Consider the following 25,302-nt stretch of genomic DNA (forward strand, 5'->3'; position numbering starts at 1 on the left):
GAGGTTTTGGATTTTTACCTCCGACTCCACTTCCCAAATGTGTCCTTCCTGTCTGAGTCAGAAGTGCCACAACTGGTTATGGAAGATATGAAATGCTTCAGTTTTTGTTAGAAAACAATTTCCTGTTGGAAAAACTTAAAGAGCTTCGGTTCTAGCAGTGCAGTTAAACAAGTGGAAGTATGTAAATGTGTTTGTGTACAAGCACACGTTCATGCCTGCGTGCACAAGGGCCTGTTCCCCAGTTTTCTATGCCAGAGAAGTGCAGTAAATGTGGTTCTGGAAACAGTACAGTAAAAATATCTGTGTCCCATCAGTGTCAGAACCAATCGGCGTGGACCAAACCAGCTGACAAACTGCTTTAACGCAGAACCCATCTGCCATATCTGCCGAAGCGTGACTCACTACTAACGAACATCGCAGTAAAGTGGCAGTGTGCATCCGTAAAAAATGTTTTTTTACTTTACTGACAAAAAATGCACTCGTATCTATTTATGAACACAGTGCTATTGTCCAGTGTTGCTTAGATTGATCATTGTTTTTTGAGCTGGATATAAAATAAATCTGAATTTTAATGAATGCAATTATTTTAAAATGCACTGTCATAACAAAAAGATGTATAAATGCTAAAATGATCGGCAAATGAGCAAAGATTTGGTGATGAAAGGACAATAAAGTACAAAAAAATGTAGCAGTTTCTTAATTAAAAACATAATCCACAGGGATACAGTTAGCAGAGACACAGAAGTTAAGTATTATAACGTTTATTATAACCTTTTTTAAGTTAAAAAAAATTACTTTTAATTCCTCAAACTTACCACAATACATATTATTCTTTTAGGTCTATTGTTTGCCGTTATTGAAAATAATAGCCTTTTATATAAGTTATATCATGTCATTCCTGTGGCTGTATACATTAACATAATTATAGAGGCTGAAACTGGACAGAGCACATTTTACTTGTTATAAAGATCCAGTCAGGGAGATGGAAAATCTGGAATGACTTTGAGCTGCAGTGGAAAATAATACTAAATCTGTTGGATTTGGATTCATAGCATCATATTCTTGAAGGTCCTCTATTGTTATGACTCACAATAGCAGAGTTTCAAATTGAGATCTGAATTCTTTTCTGACACAAGTGATGCATATGCATGCACACGCACTTGACACATTGTGATCCATTTGATCCTCTTCTTCTCTTCTAATAATTCAAAACTATTTGGCCTCCTTGCTTGCCTGCATTTACTGTAACTGTTCATGCACTCACATAGTTTCAGAAGGCAATCATATTCATATTAAGCACACAATTAAAATGTGTTCTGTACTAATAAGTCTGAAAGATTGTAGGGGATTGTATTCTGCTACAAAATTGCAGATCGTTGCTAATGACTGTTCATTTATCATATCCTCCAGCATGTAGGTAGCTTTGAAGTTGAGTTTGTCAGTCACCGGTGTTCCCCGTCCATCACAGACTCGCACAAGCTGCAGATTGTTAGTCATGCTTCTCCAGGCCCGATAATAGGCACAGGTCATCTTATTCACATTGCTTCTCTATCATTTATCCAGTTTTTCTGCCACAGGCTAGAAAAATCTGTTTCTTTATGAGATCACCTCTCCACATTCAGCTCTGCTTTCTTCTGTTTCTTCCAAGAAAAACACCTGAGCTGGGGTAAAAGTAATGCTTGTTGCTGGCTTCACAGTCCATTTGTGACCCACAGTCGACCAAGCAAAGTATATGGCTGAAGTGAAGCCAGGCAGCTACAGCGACAAATTATTTTCCACCGGCACATTGATGGGTTAAAGAATTAGAACGACGTTGAGGAATTCAGGTTAAAGTTCAAATTGTGTCATTTTGAAGATGGATGAGAGCTGAGGACAATAAATGTGTCACAGAAGTGAAGGAGCTGGCTTTCCGTGACTATCCCACTCATTCCCTCCTCCGGAGAGGAGACTGTGCTTTAGTTGATGGCAAGAAATCAAAAATGTACAGTGTGTGTATGCAAACACAGAAATGCTCAGGAAAAATCTTCAGGTACACTTCTTTCATCAACCTGTCTGCATGCTGCTGCCCACCTTCAAGCCTAGGTGTAATAAAAACTGGCCATACTTACAGAGATGATTAGTAGCCCTAACTTCTGATTTGCTTTTGCTAAGGCTGTTTCTATTATTAGAAATTAGAAACTTTGACAGGCTCAAGATTACTGCTTAGCTTATATACTGTATGCAAACAATCACAACCTGCTCGAAATGCACCGACCCATGTCTTTGCAAATTTGTAACTCTCTCCTTGCAAAGGTACATAGATAGACAGTTTGAATTCTACTGTAACTGCAGATTGTTAAATATACTGCTATTTCCCATAGCAGTTTGTCAGTGAAATTATTCTTCAGGTTTTAGCCAGCCAGCTTGTGTGTATGCGGTGTCCTTTTCCACTGCAACTAAAATATGTTAGTTAACAAGACAGCTTGGAGAAGTCCTGCAAAATGTTTAAAAAAAAAAACTACTACTGCAAACTGCAAAAGCAGGTTATGAAATTGCTAAGACAATTTTCTTTCATACTCCAACCTGGTCTTTAGCCGAAACCTGCCCCCTGACAGTGCTATGTGTTAGTAACTGACAGGTTTTAAAAGAGGTCAGACAGCCAAGCAGCGGAGCTCCAATTTATTCTGAGGTTCAACAGGAGGGACAAACACAAAGGGATGAGAGGAATGGGGAACAGGAGGCAACGGTGTTTTACTTTAAGATTTATTTCTTTTACATTCCATCTCTCCACTCCTCTACTCCCTTTCTGTTACTAGAGCACTAGAGGATTTCCTCTCCTCTCCATCTCCTCTGTTTGACCACTGAACTAAAGTCATTTTCATGGCTTATAAATTTTATAGAGAAATTTGTCACTAATGACATCTGCAGCAGAGAATGCCTGGTTTTCCCCACGGGAAAGGGAAGCAAGGTGAGGAGGGGAGATTGCACAGTTCAAGTGGTAGCCTAGTAATGCTGACTTCGCAAAGGAATGCGTGTGTGTGTGTGTGTTGTGTGTGTGTGTAGGTGAAAGTTTGCCCCCCTGCTTAGTATGGTCATGCCACTGCAATTGCTAATTAGCATATAATAAATAGTTGAGCAGAGCTTCCATTTAGCGTTGATTTCCATTTCTATGCAAATATTAAAGCAAAAATGTCCATTTTGGCTTAAATTTACCAAATAAACACTTGCTCCTAAGTCAGGGAGAATGACAGGTCCTTAAAGTGCTCGTGTAAAATCTCCAGACAGCTGTAGAGTGGACCTTCTGGTGATATTTTTGCCAACTGTTGCTTCCAAAGTCAATAATGAACTTTTAGTGTCAACAAAGGATGACGTTAAAAAGGCAGAAGGATCCAGGAAACCACTTGTATCAATAATTCCCATCATATTTTTAAATGTTTACCCAGCAGAAAGAAATCTAAATCTAGCTTATCCCTACCCCAGCACTCATCCACTTACCCTTAAGCAAGGCGGAGCCGGTGCAAAATGGGAGTGCCTTCCAAATGAAGGTAGTGAACGTCACCCTGGGGCTCTGCTTCACATGCTGTAAATAAAAAATGCATTTAAAGGGGGAAAAAAGTAACCGAATAAGAAAGAAAGAGAAAGAGTGGGGACAGTGGAACAAACGCTCTCTGTGTTTTCGGCCTAAAGAGCCAAACCAGCTTATATAATCTGCAAAGCATCTAACTTCAAACACCATTTATTTTACTCATCTAACAGTCACCAATCAATGTTGGCCAAATGTATTGTGTTATAAGATGATGGGTTTAAAATCTTTAGTTGACATTGTTGGAAGACAAAGATGACTTTAATTGCAGAGGTTGTGGGATTAGTATGAATCACAGCTATGGAGGAGCGTGAGTTAGCCTTGTGTAAACTCTGTCTTATTGTCTAACACTGACAGCACCAGCCCATCCCCGTCAGCCTCAGGGCCAGCAACGCACAAGACGACCTGCCAGGAGTTATATGAACCCAAAACACTATGGATCTGCTAGTCCCATAGAAACCAAACTCACTAAGTAAACAGACTGGAGGTGATGTTTGACATGAGCAGGGAGAGCCTTTGTTTTGGGAAGATTTGGAGATCTGTCTCGCCTGTTTCCTATGGAAGTTTGTAGACGTGTGATGCTTCTAGCAAAGGAGACAGGGCTGGGTAATGGCTGGATGTAAAACAACAGAGAGCAAGACTGTGGAGAAAGGTTATTATGCTTGGCTTTGACAGCCAGGTGACAAGGAGCTGTACTATGGTTTCAAACCATTGCACAACTGATTTACAGCTAATACTTGAGAAGGAGCTAAGTCTCAAACAGTTCACACTGTGATTATCAGATCAGACAGTGACGGCGGAAAGAAACATCAGGCACTTGTTTCAATAATCCACGCTTACTTTGTAAGGGAAAGATTGCTTCATCAGTCAAACACAATACATTTATACACTATTCCCACTCATGGCCTTTCAATAAAAACTCAACAGCTCTCTTAAGTGAGCCCAGCGATTTTGGTCTTCCTGATACAGGAACTGTAAATCCAGTTAGTTCCAATCATCATCACACTCAGGAGAAATCTTTTGCTATCGTGCCACTACATCCGTTCACACATGGGGCTCCTGAATATAGAGGTCATATGGCTCTGCCAATGTTATCAGTTCAGGTTCCTTAAAGACTTAATGTCTACAAGAAACATACAGAACACATTCACTGTTTAAGCTATCTAAGCAACAGTTCGGTACTGTTGGACTATATTGTGATATCACACAGCAGATTGTTGTCTGGACTCAGCCAAAGTTTATGTAGATACTGCTTTCAGCATTGCATTACTCCTAAAGCTGTCAGCCCCTTATGCTATTAAGACAGCTGCTCTTAGTGGGTATTGTTCAGCTGGGAGCTATGGAGACCTGACAGGGCCCAAGAATCTTTATTCATCCTAAAAGGCCTTTCACCACTATAGCGCTGAATAGGACCTGCCAATGTCATCCTCCACCCATGGCATTTTTATGGCATAGCTGACATATACACAACGCACTCTCGTCAGCCCCTCTGTGGCTCAACCCAGGGTCCTTTTATTCCCGCACTGTATATCAGCTGTTGTTTTCCCATAGACACAAACTGAAGGAGATCTTTTCCAGACAACGCCACTTTATCTGGGAATTACGCAAACACTCACTTGGAGACACACATTTTACCGGCGATGGACGCAAAAATAAAGACAGACTGGAAGAGAGAATCTCTCTCATGGAAGCGTGCGCGCTTACACTTGCGCATGCACGCATACCTTCTCACACACGCTTTCTGCTCCACGCACACCGCTCAGACAAAAGATCCTTGATTACTCAGCAAATGGATGCACCACTGATCACAGGGTAGCCCTTTTACAAACTGGTCTATTATGCAGTCTCAGCGTGGGGTGGAAGTGTTGCAGGGGCCTGAGGCAGTGTGGCTTTGGAGGGTGAAAAGCTGTGTGTGTGTGTGTACGTGTGTGTGTGTTGATGTGAAAGTGCGTGCACACCCATCGAGGCTGAGAAGTGCTCCCATGCTGCGCTGCCTAACGAGAGGGCAGGTCAGCCATTAAATGGGCACTAATGCGGGAAATTGGAGGCCATTAGGCCTTTCTTTGTTGTTGTGGTTCTGTGTGGCTAGTTAGACTCTTGAAAAAGGAAAGGCCTTATTAGCCTCCCCATGCAGACAGCGAGTGAATATATGGGCCATTTAGCTCAGCATGCAGCGGGCTGGCCTAGCGCTGCTGTACGCTGCTATAGAGCGTAAGGCCACGTGTACACAAATGAAATGAAATGCATTTAAAATTGTGGGGATTTTTTTTTCAGTTGCATTTGTTTCATTTGTATTTTGTATTTAAACATCAGTAGAAAGAAATATGTTCTGTAACTGTTTTCTCTTCAGTGCAAACATAACTGACTTGAGTATTCGTCCACTTTGACGTAAGTTTAAAGTAAAGCCACAGTTTTAAGACAATTTAAAAAGAAAAATCAGTGATAGTGCCATGTCTGTGTTTTATTTTTGTTCCTTTTTCTTTAAAAAAAAATACAACAGGTAATAAGCTTTATTTGTGATACAGAGTGCAGAGGGGAACTTAACAGGAGAGAACGTAGTTACTGGAATTATTAAAGTATACAACATACAAAATATCAGACACGATGGTTTGTAACTACATTTCTATTAAAGAAGTCTGTTTAATAAAATAAGCCCAAGTTTACCATTAAAGTCAAGAAAATAAAAACTTTATCTTCTTATATTATATTTCTATAACTGACTTTTAATAATATAAATAATAAATAATAATAATAAACTTTATTTATGAAGCACACTTAAAAACCAAGGGTATGCCAAGGTGCTTAACAAGTAACATAGAGAATAGAAGGACGATAATAGAAATAGGACCAAAGCAAGTACTAGGTATGCAAGCAGGTAGCTGTCACTGATACATAGGAAAGCAACAGGTACAGAGCAAACAAGAAATTAAATGAGCATAAAAGTGCATAATATAAAATCATAAAATAAATATTAACTAGAGGGAAAGGCAAGATTGAATAAGTGGGAATCAGATGCACGGAGGTCGAGAGGAAGGGTATTCCACAGTACTGGGGCAGCCAGAGCAAACGCACGGTCACCCCGGGACTTCAGCCGGGATCTGGGTTGGGTCAGAAGTAGTTGAGTGGCAGATCTAAGTGTTCTAGCAGGAGTATGTGGTTTGAGAAGTTCACTAAGATAACTTGGCGCTAATTTATTAATAGTTTTGAATGTAAGGAGTAATATTTTAAATTGAATACGGTACTTTATGGGCAGCCAATGCTAGAACAGGAGTAATGGGGCAAAATTTCCTGGTACCAGTCAAGAGGCGGGCTGCTGCATTTTGGACTGTTTGCAGTCTAAGAAGAAGAGAAGAGGGAAGACCGTAGTACAAAGAGTTACAGTAATCCAACCTGGAGGTCACAAAAGCGTGAATAAGCTTCTCCAGGTCCTCATGCGGAACATAATGCCTAGCCTTAGAGATAAGGCGCAGTTGGTGGAAGCTAGATCTCACTACAGCAGACACTTGCTTATCGAGTTTGAGCGAGCTATCCAGCAGTACACCCAAGTTACTGACATAGTCACAAGAAAAGCTAGCAAAGGAACCCAGGGCAGCACAGAGTTGGGCACGAGGGATTTTACTGTTGAACATCACAATCTCAGTCTCTTTAAAACAAGAGAATTACTCAGGAACCATTCTTTGACCTCCCGCGTGCATTCTTGAAAGTAGTGCAGGGACACAGCAAGGTCGTCAGTAAGTTCAAAATAGATCTGTACGTCATCGGGGTAACAGTGGAAGGCGATATTGTATTTTTCAAAAATTACACCTAGATCTGGGAGGAGAGCTGGATAGAGAACTGTATAGTTTTACTCTTTTTGGTAGTATTTACCTCAATCTACTGTAAATCCATAGCTTAATCCTGACCTTCACTCCACTGCTAATAGCATCATGAGGGACTCAAACGTGCCAGTTCTCACAGCTCTTTCAGCTAAGCTACATTTTATCACACAGCGACAGAACTGGTATCATGCTCTCCGTACTCGCGCCCTGAGTTGCAAAATTTACACTAAAAAACATTAAAACTAAAAACCATATATGTTAAATGATGGAATAAAGAAAGGACAGATAAATAAACAGGTTGACTGAAAAGGGGTCTGACAAGAAGGTTACGGCTGCTTGACAGCAAATGGAATCTGTCCACTGGAAATCAGTCCACGCTGCATTTTTAATCTGCCTTTGATAAAACTGCAGGACTGATGAATATTCTGTATGACCTGATCTCAATTAGTCAAGTCTCCTCAAGTTAAGCCTGCAAGTAGCAGCAGCAACAGCAGCACACTGATCTCTTCCCATCCCTCTGTCCGCCTTATTTTTTCTTTTCTCAGGCACTTTCTTTCACTTCTCATCTATATATATTTTTTCCTTTTTGAAAAAAATTCTTTCACCCTTAGTACATGCAGTGTATGAGGCAAAGTGCTTGTTAAAAATACTGAAACTGGGCCTCCTTTGGGGACGGCAGAGATCCAGAGTTTAGTTAGGGGTTATTAGAGACACAGTGAAGAGGGCCAGAGGGCTCACAGGGGGCTAAAGTGCTGCGGCTAATTGGCTGCAATAAAGGAATTAAATTAGCCTGATATAATCTCTGCAGCGGGCGCCTCACTCTCCCATCCATAACTTCTTCCCTCTCGCCTGCACGAACGCTCCATCACCCTAGTTCCATGGCATTCCCAGGGTGCTTCACACCATACATGAACATCAAACAGGTCCACACACACAAAACCATCAACTCCCTCACACATTGCACCCTTCCTTTTCATTATTAGTGCTTCCTCTCATTTAGAGAGGAGATTCTTTCTGATTTTTTTCCCAACACCTCACCCTGTAGAGATTTGCAACTCCGTGTTGCAGTGAGAAGTGTTTTGGATCATTTTCTATTTGTCATAATGGACTTTTTATCCCAGTTTTAAAACCTCAATATGAAACATAGTTGATTTCTCTTCTCTTCAGAATAGATGAAAGAATAGAATTTTCTGGTAATTTCAGAAAGAAAACCAAAAGAAAACGACAGACTTCTCATGCGTACAAGAACATAATTTACAGGTTAATACCAATATGTGTAGAAACATGTGTTTATTTTTTCAAAAAAACCCTAACCCTATTGTGGCATCATCTAAAATAATAAATATTCTTTATGGCATGATTGTTTCTGTATCCAAAGAGAACTTCAAACGCTGAGTTTAGTATGTCTGTCATCTTGGTGCCTTAAAACGCTCTCATTTAATTCTGTTTTTATTTAGTAATTCTTGCCTTTACCGTGCCCGTGCCTGGATCAACAGGCACAAGATAAAAGTGAGAACTGATGTAATGCATAGAAAACTAAATAAACACTTGAACCAGATACTGAAAACAGGATACAATTAAAGTGATTGTGTGGAAACATCTTTATAAGCTTACATGTAACCAGCAGTATTTGTAGTACGTGTTGGCTGCAGATTAAATGTAAATATTTCTGTGACTGCACATCACACATTGTTTTGTTAAACACTTATTATAGTGGGTTTTTTTTAAAGTGAAATTCTTTCATTGTTTTGGGAGAAACAGCGGCTGTCGGTGGATCAGCGATGGGTGATTCACTCTTCATAGGAAAATTCCACCATCAGGAAATTTTCATTTGTCTCCACACAAACACGGGTGGTGCTAGAGTTACCTGTCACTAACCTAATGCCTTTAAATCACACTTTGTTGCAGCAATACAAACCAGGATTCAATTCAGCTGCAAAACAATTGTGACGTCCGTGCTGAAATCCCAGACGCCGCAGCATAATAGCAGCATTGTTTTTCTTTTGACATATTTCTATAAGCACAAGGATGCCAAGTGTCATCCTTCAGCTTACAGTAACATTTTTGCGGCTGCTGTCTGTTAACAGTCAGTACAGCCATACGCATGCCTGAGCTCATTCACCTCCACTTACTTAAACTACATTTACTCAAATATACATGTAATATTTACATGTAATATTTACATGTAAACGACGAATATTTCCCATTCAATTATTATCTCTACTCTGCTGCAGTTTAGAGTTGTATTATTCTTTTAACTCTACTACATCTTTGATGGTTTTGCAGTTATGTTACAAATTAAGCAACATATTATTTAATACACGGAACCATATCTGATATAGCTCTGCCCGCTGCCCCAGTAAATCCCGTATTCATTAATGCATCTCTAAGCAAATTTAAGGGTAAATGCTTTCTGCCATAATAACCTGACCTCCACATTAAGACATATTGTATTTCTCAAAAAGAAAAAAAGCAGTACTTATACATACTAACATACTATATACTAACTTATTTTACATCTTATTATCCTTTAGTCCATCAAAAACATATTACGGCTAAATACGGATATCCAGGTAGAATAGCATTGATTATATTAAACTAGGACACCATGTGGCTGTATTTGATTTCGGTGACATACGTGACAAGCAGTGACCCTGCCAAGCTTTTGTAGCTTGTGTGTTATAAGGGTGAAGGAGCAGGCAAACACTGTGGATCCAGAAATAGCATGGTTCTATATATGTGTATGTTTTAAGTTTGCGAGAGAAAATCGTGCATTACATGCTGCCATCATAGAGATTAATGCACACTACGGTGCAGGGCTTGTAGCACGTTATTTGAGGTCCTTAATATTTTCAGTGATAAGTTTTTGTGAACTTTAGGCTTTCTTTCCTTAAACGTTTTCACACCAAAGTCAAAGAGAGAGTATAAAGGTCAGTATTTTTCCGTTCTGTCTTAGGGGTGGGTTAGAAGTTAATCTGATTACTTTTGGGTCATCCATAGGATTAAAAGTAAACTGTTCATGTGTGGACTCCCCTTGGTGTTTGTTTGAGAGTGGGGCAAAGAATAGCAGACCTCCGGCTGCTCCCCTGCTTGCATGCGGTGGTGTTGGGTTTTGCTTTGCTGAATTTGTTTAGGGTAAGAATTGGGTGAGAGAAGGAGCGAGTAGGCTGGAATAATTTTAGACCAGTGGGAATGATGGCCATATATAGATATCTATATATATGTGATGTGTGGATGGGACATTAGAAATCTATATAAATATTGTTCAAAAAAGTATAATCAGTGTTTCCTTTTCACAGTTTTCTTAGTCGCTTATTCTTCCTAATGTGTCTTTACAGTTGTGGTAATGAGCAGCCGGCAGCTTTAGTCAATTTGGAGTAAAAGTGGCAGAAATCACTTGCTTGAGTGTCTCTTTACAACAAATCATTGCTGTGACCAACATTGCTCAATTACCAGGCTTATCGTGAGTATGATGAGCTTAACCTCAACCTCCAGCTCTGTTGCTTGAAATTTCCCTCTAATTAGCAGCAGGAAGGCTGTCTAAGTACTTCTATGAGACTGAGGTCAGTTGATGGAGGCTGGGAACCACTCAGAGAAACTAATTAGCCAACTTTCCAAAACACACACAGACAGTGGAAGTGCAGGAAACAGCAGCATCGAATAAACAAATCAATTTTCTGCTAAATTCTACAGTTGAAGGTTAAAAGTTTGTAAGAGATGCAACAATTAAATGCAGCATTTTGTCATTTCAAATAGTCATGGCTCACTCTACGGGAGGTGTTGAAAGGCTGTAGGTAAGCTTAGCTTCATCCAGCTAAATCTGTTACACTTGTTTAAAAGGTATCACTTCACACTTCTTTTTACTGCTCACCTGGGGGCGGTTACAGGCGACTACAGACTTGCTATCCAGACTGAAGCAATTAGCTTGATTGAAAACAGACCAAATTTGTTCTATAAGGTAAAAGTAGTATTTACTAACACTGCTTATTAAAAAGAACAAAACAATACAATTTTTTATTTGTGTTAGATATTGTCCAAATCACTACTAGAGGCATAAAATTGGCTTTTTTCCTGTGTGTATAAAAACTCTGATGGCTAAATAACAGACATAACTTTGCAGGACTCCTGATAAACTCATGCCAGGCAGCAATTTTTAGCTTGTCTATGCTTTAATTTGAACAAAGCCTTGTTGATATAATTTTGAAAACAGTAAGTGCAGATCAACCACTTTTTCTAAGTTGAGGGTCATTGAAGAAGCGATGTGAACATGCTTACATCAGTCCCAGAGAGTATGAAGGTTTAGATGGGCATTCATCTGAGATAATCTCTTATGAAGTATGCTCTCTGGTACAAAATTGAAAATTCTCTGGGGGGGCTGTGTTCAGAAAGGGTGTGAAACTATTTTTGTAGTGTAACAAAAGCATGTCTGCAGGTCAGAGGCTGCACACTGCTCCTCCACTAGTTTCCCCCCTCTCTGTGGTGATCTCTTTTACCTTCAGGCATGCTCAGAGATAGCTTTCACCAACTATGGCTTGACGCTGGAGACACTAAAAAGACTGAGCCTACCCCCTGGCATTCAGAGTCTGGATTGATTGGCTCAAGGATTTCAACACAGAGATCATTTGAGAGATTTCAAAAAAAGCCTATAATCTAATCCATTGTGTATTTATATGTTGTAGCTAACAAAACATTTTGTCATAAAAGGTCTTTGAATGGATGCTTTATGCATTTTTATCTCTCAACACGTTTTCATCACAACATTTCAGCATAGACACCCAGTACTGGGTTGGTTCTAGCTGTGGACGAGAATCAAGACATGAACAGGTGTAAATCAAGCTCAAGACAATAATAAAACATTATGTCTGGGACACAAATATAGTTCTCAATAAGATAAGTAAGACTGGAGAACTCTGGAGCAAAGACTACTGAAACAGAGTTAAGAAAATATCTTTAATTGCTATTGAATGTCTTGGAAATATTACCATCTTCTAGTATTGTGATAATTCTTCTTCTTTTTTTTTTTTTAGATTACTTTTAAAATGGGATCAATCTGAGTAAGTCTTATGACAAAAATGATAAAGCAGGGATGGTCAACAAGCAAAAAAAAGCATGACTAATTAAACCGCTGCCATCCTGGAAGCAAAGCCACCAATAGTCACTACTGATAAGACACTAAGATATGTATGTGTGTGTTTTAGATATTGTAATTAGGTCCTTGGAGTGGAGAGAAGAAGTCTCAGAGGTCCCAGATATGTTCAGAAAAAAAAATAAAAATTCAGAGATGTACACGCACTGAGCATACCAGTGAGAAATCTGGTTGAGGGAAGCCGAGGGAAGTAAGCCCTCAGCCTTCCTCCGTTATGACAGGTAGATGATAGAGCGAGCTGTCAGTGCCGAAACACGCGGATGGATGAATCAACTGTGGGACATAGTTGGATCCAGATAACCCCCTTTAGGTACACACACACTGTACCGTGTAGAACCGCACACAGTCGTGCCACAAACTGTATCAGAAGTGCTGCAGTTAATAATGCATGAATGTGTCTGTGGTGGAGGAGGACTGGTGTCTCGGACGGCCGGCCCTAATGAAGTTGGGCATGTCTGCCTCACTCTGCTGCCAGAAAGTCATGAATAAACATTAGCCGGCTAATTAAACTCAGCACTGGCAACTGTACTCATCAGTAAACAAGAGGCAGAGAGGGGTCTCGCACATACTTGCAGGGGATTTGCATGTAATAGAGAAATGGTAATACAAGCCTTTCACTTTCTAACTAGTACAGTATGGACTCTGGAGAGGACCTTTAGCAAAGGAAAAAAGCTGTGCAGAATATTTGATCAAGTGAGGTAGACTAACCCTGATCCTGACAAATAGATTAAAAAAACATTCTTAATACACAAAATATACTGACACATTAATAATAATGAAAATGGAAACTGTGCATTAGATATGATGTATTGATGTGTTCAGTAAAACATCTAATTGCATTAATTTAAACTGTTTGCATTCTGTTGTGTTTCCCCCACAGCCTGCAACTGCAACCTTCACGCCCGAAGGTGTCGTTTCAACATGGAGCTCTACAAACTGTCGGGGAGGAAGAGCGGAGGAGTCTGCCTCAACTGTCGCCACAACACGGCAGGTCGCCACTGCCACTATTGCAAGGAGGGCTACTACAGAGACCTGTCGAAGCCCATCTCACACAGAAAAGCCTGCAAAGGTACAGGGCTCTGTTTGTCTTCTCTTTTGTAAGTGACCGGGGCTCGGATTGATCCATTTCACTCAAGAGTCCCTCGGCTTTCATACGGCGTATACTGAACATACAAGCCAATGTTAACATTATGATGTGCGCTGCTTTTTTCAAGAGTGGATTTTATATAAAGGCAGGAACAAGAGGATTTGTGGTCTTCACATTCCTAAGCCTGTCTCACCCTCATCTTCCTCTGTCAGCGAAGATGAGTTGGGGGTCTTTTGGGATTGTGGAGGTCGCGACGGTGGTGGTGGTATGGGCGGGTCGGGCTGGGTGTTCCCTCGTCGACGCTGAGTTATTTGGCTTAGTTGGCGCTGGGGTGAGGGGATGACAGGACAAGAAAAACAAACAGAGCTGAGGTGTGAAGTGATCCTCGGTGCGAGTCAAAGACTAATGAGAACCCAGGGAGGCTGGTTCAAGGGCTGCAAAACGAATTGAAAAGAGAGCAGGAAACAAAGCAAAAAAGTCAAGACCAGAAGGATGGCAGGAGAATGAAAGATGGGAGGGAGGGAGGACTGATGGGTTAGAAGAAGAGGACGAGAGGAAGGGGACACACCCCTACGCAGGTGTGCTCACTACTCACTGCTGGATGAATCGCATGCCATTGGCCCTCACCGTAGCTAATAAGGGTCAAAGACAGAGAGGTGGTGGAGGCGGAGAAAGAAGTGACGGTGACTGAAAAGAGAGAGAGTATGTTTTCTCACTTCTGCTATAGCTGCAGGGAAAGATAACAGGAACTGAATCCCTGTGCAAACAGGCCCAGAGACACCTCAGATTTACTCTGTATGGATAAAGCATCTACACTGATGCAAGCATACCTGTTGGAGGGTTTCAGAGCGCTCTAAAAGCGAGCGAAGACTGCAGACAGTTTGAGCCAGAGTTTTCTTATATCATTCAACAGGAATTTAAAAAAAGTAACCACCCATTTGTTAGTTTAAGAGGGAGCATGTCTATAAAGCATCAAACATCTTTAAAAAACATGTTTAGATGAAACAATGGCGTGTTAAGTTGTGTTGTAGTCAGCTGCACACATTACGAACGCAAACGACACCACTGATGAAAGATATTTGTCCTCAGCGTCTGCTCGTTTCTCCGTATTGACCATAAAACCTTGGAGAACGTGCACTTTTCCGTGTTGACATGCTTCATGCTGCTGCAACGAAAACATTTACTGACCTAATGCAAAAGAACGTCACAGATGTTTCACTCAGTCACATTAAATTCCTGTCATTCAGCAACCGCATCGAGCACATTTTCTTCCCCGCGCAAAGACAAATTAATAACAAAGAGCTCTAGAAATGTTGGAAGTAATTCCCCGCCTCGAGTCACTCGTGACCAATATTCCTCAAGTGATTTTAACACCTTCCATGGCTTCGGGCCCATTCTCCAGTCGGCCAGGAATGCAAACACGCATTCATCACGACAGGACGTTTTGTGTCGTTTAACCCCAATCTACTGCTGTGTCTACCAGGCTGGCTTATTCGGGAGATTTCACCTCTTTTTTTGTTGTTTTTACATCTCTTCTCGTGTGTCTATGACTTGATTCTTTCAGCATCTCATAACTCACATTCATTGGTGCTAGTTCCTCACACTGGAAAACTAGTTTCCTCGTGGTCCTGCTGTGCAAATATAAAATGTAAACCCACTCTTATAATTTATAGTAGAGGCAGCATTAGCTACAGATAGTAGTGCGATCTTTCCTATTTTACCATATTTGCTAAAACCATAAACTATATCAATGTTTCATATGATTACAGATAACTTTTATTACTTTTTAATTTCTTGCACTGGTGATTTCTCCGTGTGCTCAGGTGCCGCTTATATGAGAAATTATATGTGTTTGGCTGGAAAAAAAAGGATAAAACACGAAAATGATGTTGTAGTTACCATCCTGGTAAAGTTAAAGCAATATGAGTATTAAAAAAACAAATCCCCAGTTAATGTCACAATAAAAGGTTGGGTTATTTTATTTTATTTTTTTACCATCAATAGCAAGCGCTTTAGCTGAAAGAGAAAAAAATAATCTGTTTTCACTGATGTGGAAATGTGTTCTCATACAATGATGACTAATTTGATGTTGCGAAACATTGGATAAATGAGTCATGAAGTTAAGTCAAAACAGCGAGTCAAAAGCTGTGAAAAATGCACGTAGTGTGGACCTCTGACATCTGGAGTAAAGTGATGTATAGCATGTGCATCTGGGTATGTGGGGCTGGCTCTGCATTCTGTAGCCGAGTAAAGCTTTCCTGATAACTAGTGATTCGGATTCAGAGAAACTCTGCTCCCCCCATCTTCACCTGTGTCTTCTGCTTCTATAGACTCTGTGCACCTTCTCTTCCTGTTTAACTGTACATTAGAAACCCTTTTATATTTAAATTCTATATTAAATAAATGAATGAACTGACTAAATCAGTTCTAATAACAGAAGATGAAATGTGAGACGCTGTTCTCAGTTTGTCAAAAGAATTTCCTGCTTTTGTCAGTTTGATTTTATTGCATGACCTCAATTCCAAAAGAGTTTGAATACTTTGTAAAATATAATATTAGAATGCAGTGACTTGTTAAAGTCTTTAACCCTGGCAAACTTTGTCTATTTAAGATCCTCTTTTATACCCAGTCATGTTACCAACCAGTTAACCTAATTAGAAATGTCCTTCCATCTGTTTCTTCCTAAAAAAAACAACAACAACATTTTACTTTTATTCCCAGTCCCAACTTTTCGAGATGTATTGTTACCATTAAATTCAAAATGAGTCGATATTTTTCATGAAAAAGTAAAATGTCTCAATTTTAGGTCAAAACATTCTGTTGTTGTTGTTGTTGTTTTTTTTTGTTGTTTTTTAATTTACATTTTACACAGCATCCCAACATTTTTGGACTTGGATTTGTAATTGAATATCTTTGTATTTTGAAACAAAACAAGCAGTCTGCAACCTCCCTCCAAACTAAGAATGATGGAAAGAACATTTTTCACTTTATTGGCGTTTCAAAAAGCACCTTAATTCCATTCAGTTTTATTTATATCTTAATTATGAATGATTAATTGAAAAAAAGTCATTAAAAGATTAACCGATCATGGAATTATTATTATTTATATTAATTACCAGTCAAATCAGCATTAGTGTTGTCATGCACGCACTTATTTCATGCAAAACCCAACACTGTGATAAATGAAGTCTGCGAAACCGCTGAACAATTAAATAATATGATCTATAATAATGTTATTGTTACAGGATAATGACAGTCCCAGAGGCTCATAGCAGGAGTGGAGTCATGTCATATACTCATTACATCAGTGTTCTGAAACTAGTGAATACTAAATCATCTCGCCCACACTAGGGATTGATTTCTTCTCGGCTCCTTCACGTGCACCGCTGCCTCTCACCGAAGTGACGTGTAAACAGATTTCATCATTGTTTATAAAATTGTCAACTTACCCAAACGGTTTTGTTCAATTTGATCCATGAAATTTGCCAGGGTTTATGCACCTCCCACCTCTCCCAGCATAGTGTAATTACAAGCAAACACTGTCCAAGTTCTACAGAGGTATTTGGTTACATCAAATTAGACTTATAATAAGGGGATCTGTGGTAATTACCCCAAGCTGACAAACGATACGAAGCATGAACTCGTTCTTTTGCCAATTAAAACATTTTTTTTCCAAACTATATTTGGAAACTTACTCATGAAGACTTTAAAGATATGTGTCACTGTGTTACATGCCCTCTTTGTCTGTCGCTCTCTCTTTGCTAATGAACTTTGCAAAGTTACCGCACTCCGCTTTCCCCCCCTCTCTCAGACACCTTCGTATGCTTTCAAAGTTCTGCCCTGCCAAATTCTCTCAGGTTTACCACATCATAACTCAAGATAATTCAATGGAACTCAAACCGCAGAACTAATTTCTGTCTGCTCCTCAAGCAGCGTAGGCTCTGCACCGAAGTGACAGCAATTAAGCGGTCTGGTTATTTATTGAACTCAAAGAGAGAGAGCCCTTTGCCGTGTGGCCTTTGGAAAAGAATGAGTGCTGCAGGAGCACGGGCATGTCGAGGAGAACTCCAGTTTGCTTTTATATGTGTAATACAATCCTCTCAGAAAGCAGCCCGTTTCCATAGGAGGTCATCTGGAGTGAAAAAAAGGGCAGAGGCACATCTATTACAAAGTTAGCCCTGCCTGGTGGCCACATACACAGGCTGAAATTTATTACTTTACCCCTCATTGAGAAAGAGTGTAAACTCAGAAGGATTTTCAGTCAGCTCTTGTTTGTATCTTTAACCCTCTGATGCCTCTAAATAACACATACTGAGTGTATTTCAGTTTAGCTTAAAGGGATAATGATCAGATTTGAAAAGACGACAAGAAGCAGCAGTCTGTGTGGTCTTTGATGCTTTAATAAAGATAATACATAAAACTCTATGGCAATATGTCTGTTTAAAGTTTAAGTAGCTGATCCATTTTTTTTATTTATGACTTCTATACTTATTTCAAAAGTTAGTCCTGTCTTTTAAAATTATGTTATACAGTAGCAGAATATGGTTACATTTTGTTTCCAGGCTCCGAGTGCTTCACTACCCTCAAAATATGTCATATAGAGAACCTGGGGACTAATGTGTAGCCTATAGGTGAGTTGTGAAGGGTGGAGGGGTCAAAATAGCTAGCAGCAATGCCTTGCTACCATGGAAATTTGGCATTTAACATACACCAGCTTGAGGGTGTGTTTAGCAATACAGTGTTTGGAGCGTAAGGCATGTCTTATGTTTGTCAAGCAGTGCAGAGTGAGTTAACTGTCCAATCTAGTTCACAAGCTTTGCTCTGTGGGCTAAATACTACAATATCTAAAGAAATACAAGAGAAGTCCACAGCAAATAAAAAAAGACCTGCTCTTGATTAGTTCTCCTCATAGAACATCAAAACATGTACCAAATTAATCTCGAGCTTGGCACTGGTTCTGCGATGGATGGATTAAGTTCAAACCTTCAGAGCCTTTAAATGTGAACATCAACCATCATGTAATTACATTGGTCAGTTGGATGATGAGGAACATATTCTGCGTACAGGGGACAATTAGGCTTTGACGGAGGGATAGTCTGTTTCAATCAGAATAGCACCCTTCGACCCTCCTTCCTTCGCATATGTCTTCGATTGATACAGTTGAATTTTTTCTCATTGACCACACATAAAAATGTTTTCTACTAGGGTTTTGAAAAATATTGCTTTTCATTACTTCGCTTTTAACTTTTAAAAATGTATTTTTTATTCTTTACAGGGGTGTGCTGATATCAATTAGCAGAACACACATGTCTTTAATGTGTTGCGCATTAAACATCATTCACAAAATAAGCTCTTGAAGAACATTTTCGGCTCTCGCGGTGGCCAAAACACGACTCCTCGGGCCATTGCAGCCCTATTATTCTCCTCAATAAAACATTAAAAAATACAAGAAGCAAGAATGCACCCTCTATTAGGTACGCATGCCATTTAGAAGGCTGTTTATAGTAAAACAACTGAATAACACACATCTTTCTTTTGCTCTTCAAAAATACTTGTGGAGCAGAAACCTAATTATAATAGAACACAGACTCAGGAAGCTTGGCTTTAATCCAGGGCCAACAAATTATTCTTACTGGCACAGTGTGCACAAACCCAATGAGGGAGTGGAGTTCAGACTTCAAACACCAGCTTTATGGTAAACGATAGGCAGAACTCAAAATTCTTGCATTGTGCAATCTCAGACTTGGGCCCGACCGCTTGCCTTTGAAAAAGTCTTCTTCCCTCTTCATTAACTGCGGACGTTTTTCATTCTTTAAAACGCAACTCCCAGCGGCAAAGGCTCCCTTTAGTGTCAGGAATTCCTTTTTCATCTAGACACATGGCAGTAATGCATAGCTAACCCCCCAGGTTACAGGTTTTCTGTTATTAGAAAATGGTCGCAGGTTCTCTTATAAACATAATCCAGGTCTTATTTTAGATGTCTCTCAGTTTTTTTCTTTCTTGGAAGTGTTGAGAAAGAAGGGCCTCTTGCCCTCTGGTCCCCATATCTCCCCAAGCCATCTGGAGTATCCCTGAAACACAGCACAAGGCCACTTAACCGTTTAAGTGGACACACACTTAAACCAGAAACTCTCACTTGCACCTCTGGAGTTAGTCAGTCTTCTAGTCGACAGGTGTGTCACTGAGTCGGACAATTTGTCACTGGACAGGATAGCGAGTCAGTCGGCTCTCGAGCTGATGAAGAAGACCAGATGTGGAGGAGAAGGAGGAGGAGGCTGAGTGTTTGCCACCTGTACACCATGTGCCGTGCACCTTGATTTACTAGCAGGCTTGAGGCTCTGAGCTGAAATTATGGGCACACGCTCTTAAAAGCATAACCTGAGCTCTCTGAAGCTCCAAGCAGAAACTCGCTTTGCCTCCTCTGCATCGGACTCCTCTGACGTTCTCGTAAATTTACAGGCATGAAGACGTGCCGGGGCAGCCTGCACAGTCTTTATTGGGCTTCCTGAAACCATGTGTTTGGGTCTATGTGTGTGTGTATTGTTCCTCTGAGGGAACAGCTAAGCAATGAAAGCAGTGACAGATTGGTCTGATAAAGGTACTAATAGGTACACACACAATGAGGGGGGCTTTCTGAGTCTGATAAGAAGGCTCAACAGTCCAAGTACGCTTTCTAGCTCTCTGGCTCTCACACAACACACAAACACACATGCATGCACACACACCAAAAACAGATAAGAGCAGCACAGAAGCTGGAACACAGGAAACAAGCAACAGAGATAAAACAGAGTGTGATACAGAGAAGAGAAGAGGCACCCCACTGACACATAGACCTTATCACAAAAACACTTACTTCAGCTGGAGAACAGAGTTGTCCCGTAGTCGTGTGGCTGATTTTTTGGAATATCTCACAAATCAACAATTGTGTTATTTCCAAGAGTGAGAAGTCAGTTATAAAGAAAACTTTTACAGTTACATTAATGCTTTAGAGCAGTGTTTTCCCCAAGAACAACTGTAACGTAGATCTCCCCGAGAGCTCGTCAGGTATACAACCCATCTCTAAATAAAAACCACATCCCTGCTCATGATCAAAGTAAAGATAAAGAAATCACAAGATCTCAATGCATTGTAACTGACACCACACCATTCAATCTTTTCATATAACCACCCAAAAGAAAAAAAAACATTAGTGGAACTGACCAATCTGTGTGGTTAAAAAAACCCCGACACACATTATTTAACCTGCACCTGTGAAGATTTTAACGGTGACATTTGACACAGTCGGGAAAAAAAATCTTAAGGGAAGGGAGATGAGTGAGCGGAGTTGGCCCGACTCGGAGAGATAGCGCAGCGAGGTTTCCAGGAAATAAGCAGAAAATCGAATCTTTCCACAGTGAAGAATATGGCGCTGTGAGTTTGTTGACAAACTGTGTTTTTGGCTTTGCAGGCGTTTCAAGTAAAAATGTGAAAATGGTGATAGATTAGGTCTGGTCTGGATTAGCTTGTCAAGAATTGCAGTATAAAAGACCTATTAATTCTCTTAACTCCCCCTCCATGTCAGAATCACTACTATTTAGACCAAAAGCAGATGAAAACACAAAATAACCCCTCTAAGACAACTATTACTCAACACCAAACACGACCGGTTTGGCTGTGAAATAAATTAATGGTTTGGATTAGAAGGGGAGGGGGGGGGGGGGGGGGGGCTTTGGAAAATGATTACATTCCTGAAGCATATGTGTTCGATAGACCCCCCAGTGTGGGAGGAAGTATGACAGACGTTTTAGGCTCACCTTCAAAGCCTGAGAATAATCAGAAACAGGCAATTAGGATTATCCTCCATTATTTTATCATTTGGTAAACATGCACAAACTTTCCTCTTCACTTCACGTCTCCAGCTCAAATAGAAATTCAGCCTCACTCACTTGCAGAGGTACATATATAAACAGACATATCTGTGATCTGTGTTAGGGCGGCATTTAAATGATGGCTACAACACACAGAGTGCCAAAATGTCAGGAAGTGTCTGTAGACTTGGAGGATGTGTTGCTCCTTCACTCACGATTCAACTCGGTCGGGTCCACGTTGGACGTGTGTAAGTTCTGTCTCTCTGTGCACGCCTCCACCTGTCTCTCACCACTCTATTGTTGTTGACACACTGCTGCTGTGTACCCACCTGCACTCTCTATAGATATAGTATATGTTTGTGTCTCCCCACATGTGTGTGTGTGTGTGTGTGTGTGTGTGACCACTCACTGTGCCTCTCTTTCTTCCTCTGTTTCCTCACAGCATGTGATTGCCATCCCGTGGGTGCTGCTGGCAAAACCTGTAACCAAACCACAGGACAATGTCCCTGTAAAGACGGCGTGACTGGTATCACGTGCAACCGCTGTGCTAAAGGCTACCAGCAGAGCCGCTCGCCCATTGCCCCCTGCATAAGTACGTTGAACCAGTCTTTACCACATCTGCCTCACTGTAGCACAACATGGCCTGGCAAAAGGTCAGGTGTGATGACAGGCATATGTACATATTCAAATAGCACACACAAACATGTGATACAAACCCATCATACACTGTTTTACACTTTTCTTCAGAAGAGTGCATCTCTCTCAACTTCTAATCTTTTTTTAGGTCCAGAATTTTCCTAGTTTAAAAAAACACACCATTAAAAGTGAACCCCAAGGTTATGGCTGCACACACTTGTTGGCTCCATTAATCTGAATAAAGAGCTGTGTCAGCTTCTCTAAGCTACCACAATGTCTCATGGGATGACTAAAGTGTACTACCTTTTAATTTATTATTTACAAGCCATTGTAATGAAGACAAAAAGATCAAAATATATGAAATCGCATGAGAGAAGGTCTGTACCTCAAGACAGGATAAGAGAGAGAGGGGCTGTAGTATCCAGCATAAGAAAACTTAACGGACTCTCTCAATGAATTGTCTCTCTCCTTTAAAGCAAAACATTTGACTGCTCATCCAGTTTAATGTTCAGTACATGTGTTTATGAGTTTGAGTTTATATTACTTCCCACTGTTGTCAGTTTAAATTTACACAAGTAAAATATTAGAATTAGACCTATCGTTTAAATATCACATAATGCAGATGTGCACTCATGTGAGCAGATCAGCATCAGCAAATGGACCTCCAGGACAAGCATGCAGATGAGACATACTTTTAGAAAGCAGGTTTTTGTCTGTGTAAGTTGAGAAAATCTCATTTTAATTGACCTAAAGACTTGATTGTTTCTTTGTCTCCTTAAACACTCTTCACTGCACTGCTGAAACCACCACACCACTTCCCTCAGTGTATCAGGGTCTTTCCTTGCATGTCACTTTTCCTTCTTTCCTCATAGTCTACGTGAATAATCTAGAAGTCTTTTTGATTGAGCCCTTTCTCTTCACAATGCAACAATAAAATAAAAAAAGCATTATACCGACATATTACAACAAAGCGTGTAACAGACACGCCGGCCTACCACAACTTACTGCAACTTCTGCATCCGTGTCCATTTCACACTTTGCTTCTCCAAAATGTGAAATGTACATACATGCAGAAGTTGCAGTAAGTTGCAGTTACAGTAGAGGGAGATATTTTATTTCGAGCCGATATGAAAATAATCACGGGAAACCGTTGAAACAGACATTTAATATTAATACATTTAAATGTAGATACATATTAGCCACCAAGATTAGTCGATTCTGGAAAGTCTACCAACTTCGTGGCTTTAAATATATTATTCCCCCTGCTAGTAATGCAATTTTAGCACCTAGTAATGCTTTTTGCGTTTTGGAAGAAGCAAAGCGTGAGATGGGCAGACTTGTTTATGTTGAAGGAGCCAGCAGGTAGATGAAATAACATTTTAAGCTTTTAAGAAAGCCAGAATCCAAACTTGCAAGAAAGGATACACAATAAATAGGTCTCTAAGTTGCACTTCAGACGAGGAAAAACATGCAGCAAGTTCAGACTCAACTCCTGCGTCACCAAGACACAGTTCATTGCCATTAGGATATCTTCCAGACGCCCCGTCAGGAATTTATTTACTAAATTTTCTTCTATAATATTAACACTGAAACCTTGCCAGAATATATCACAGAGGTTTAAGTTTCTGGCTCTAACAGTGACACATTTTCATGCTTCTTTAATAAATGTGCCTATTTACATCCTGTAACAACCTCCACACGTCCACACAGCAACATTAGAACATGCACTGCAGATACACATAATAATGAAACTGATCTTTCTTTGTGTCTCTGTCATGTTTTCTCTGGGAATAGAGATTCCAGTCACACCTCCTACAACCCCATCCAGCAGCACGGAGGAGCCATCAGGTAAGCACAGCTGAGAGTAAAACATTTAATCTCTTTTACATATTTATCTATATGTTGCTATAAATCAGTATAAAAGCACATTTGTCCTCGAGAGGAAACGAGGAAAATGCCGTGGGAGGATAAATGTATTCAGTATGAGCTTTTTAACCAGTTTAGTTCCTCGTCCTCTCATATTTTTTCCACAAGTGTAAAAACAGTGTGCAGGATAAATTGGATCCCACTTGCCTTTCCCCTCCTTATTACTGGGGGGTTCATGAATATTAAATCCATTAGCCGCAGCCCTGGGATGTGCCTCCTTTAATCTCTCACACTTTCACAATTAATCAGTCTAACTGCGGCACAGTGGGGTGTTGGTTGAGTGTGCAGCATTGGGCTCCAGTAGTTTGTTTGATTTGATATTTCATCTCTCCCAGCTCGCACTTTCCTCTCTGATGCAGTGTAGTAAGAGGAGGAGTGATGGAGGGATCTGGATTTTGTAACTTAGCAAAGGATGTATTGGTATTCTTCTGTTTCAAACAGTTCTGTAACATTTGGTTTGCTGTCCAGTCTTTAATTGAGGAACATAAGATGAGGATAAGGCATGGAATATCAGATACTGCTACTACTTTAAATGCAGTTTTGTTTATAATCTGCATATAAGTGTTGATATCTGTATATAACAGTTATTAGAGTAGATAGAATAATGGGAAATATAACTATGTAACTGAAATAAGAATGAATATTAGTGCTCAAATTTAGAGATTCTAGAATCAACTGTCAGCTTATCAACTGGTTAGATTTCTGGTGATATGTCACTACTGAGGGTTGTGGCGGGCTCAATTAGTTACCCAGGAAATGGCATAAATGCTGCCAGAAAACAGAAAAGTGGAAAAACCCACATTTTCTACTTCCTAAAGAGACGTGCTGTGACTGTATGAACAGTGTTCGAATCAGTACCACTTTTTCTTTCACACACAGTGGAAAAAGCTGATCTGGCTCGTGCCATGTTTTTTTTCTCCCTCTCAAATCAAAATGGAAGAGGCCCAACATATATACATGTCTGTAAGCGAGTGTGTGTGTGCATAAGGGCTTTCTGCAGCTGTTTGGTGCTCTGAGGTTTCAAATCTTCCCTGAACAGCTTTGACTGACAGCACAGTCCAGCTATCGCTGTTGTCCAACCCTCCTCCACCTCTTTTCTTTTCTCTTTAAGTCTCTTTTCACTCTCCTCCACCTCCTTCGTCTCCCTCTGTTTCACGCTTTGTCTTCACATAACACTGTGGGTGGTGCAGAGCTACAATATCTGGAGTTTCTCTGGGCGCCCCTTGTCAGGAATCTGTCTACTTTAGGGTGTAGGACATATTCTGAGGGATTTTTACTTT

General features: G+C 40.3%; 1 protein-coding gene across 2 annotated transcripts in view; it reads left to right on the forward strand.

Annotated features, from left to right (window-relative positions):
- Nucleotides 1-25,302, forward strand: part of ntn1a (netrin 1a) — a 57,044-nt gene that overhangs the window by 16,526 nt on the left and 15,216 nt on the right. The window contains exons 3-5 of one of the 2 annotated variants that reach the window (XM_082535892.1): nt 13,407-13,595; nt 21,903-22,052; nt 23,891-23,944. In XM_082535892.1, the coding sequence (XP_082392018.1) occupies nt 13,407-13,595; nt 21,903-22,052; nt 23,891-23,944 (393 nt within the window). The remainder of the gene's footprint in view (nt 1-13,406; nt 13,596-21,902; nt 22,053-23,890; nt 23,945-25,302) is intronic. The other variant, XM_082535893.1, reaches the window with a different exon arrangement.

The sequence above is a fragment of the Aulonocara stuartgranti genome, assembly GCF_965226115.1.
Source record: "Aulonocara stuartgranti genome assembly, chromosome: 6".
Classification (NCBI taxonomy): Eukaryota; Metazoa; Chordata; class Actinopteri; order Cichliformes; family Cichlidae; genus Aulonocara; species Aulonocara stuartgranti.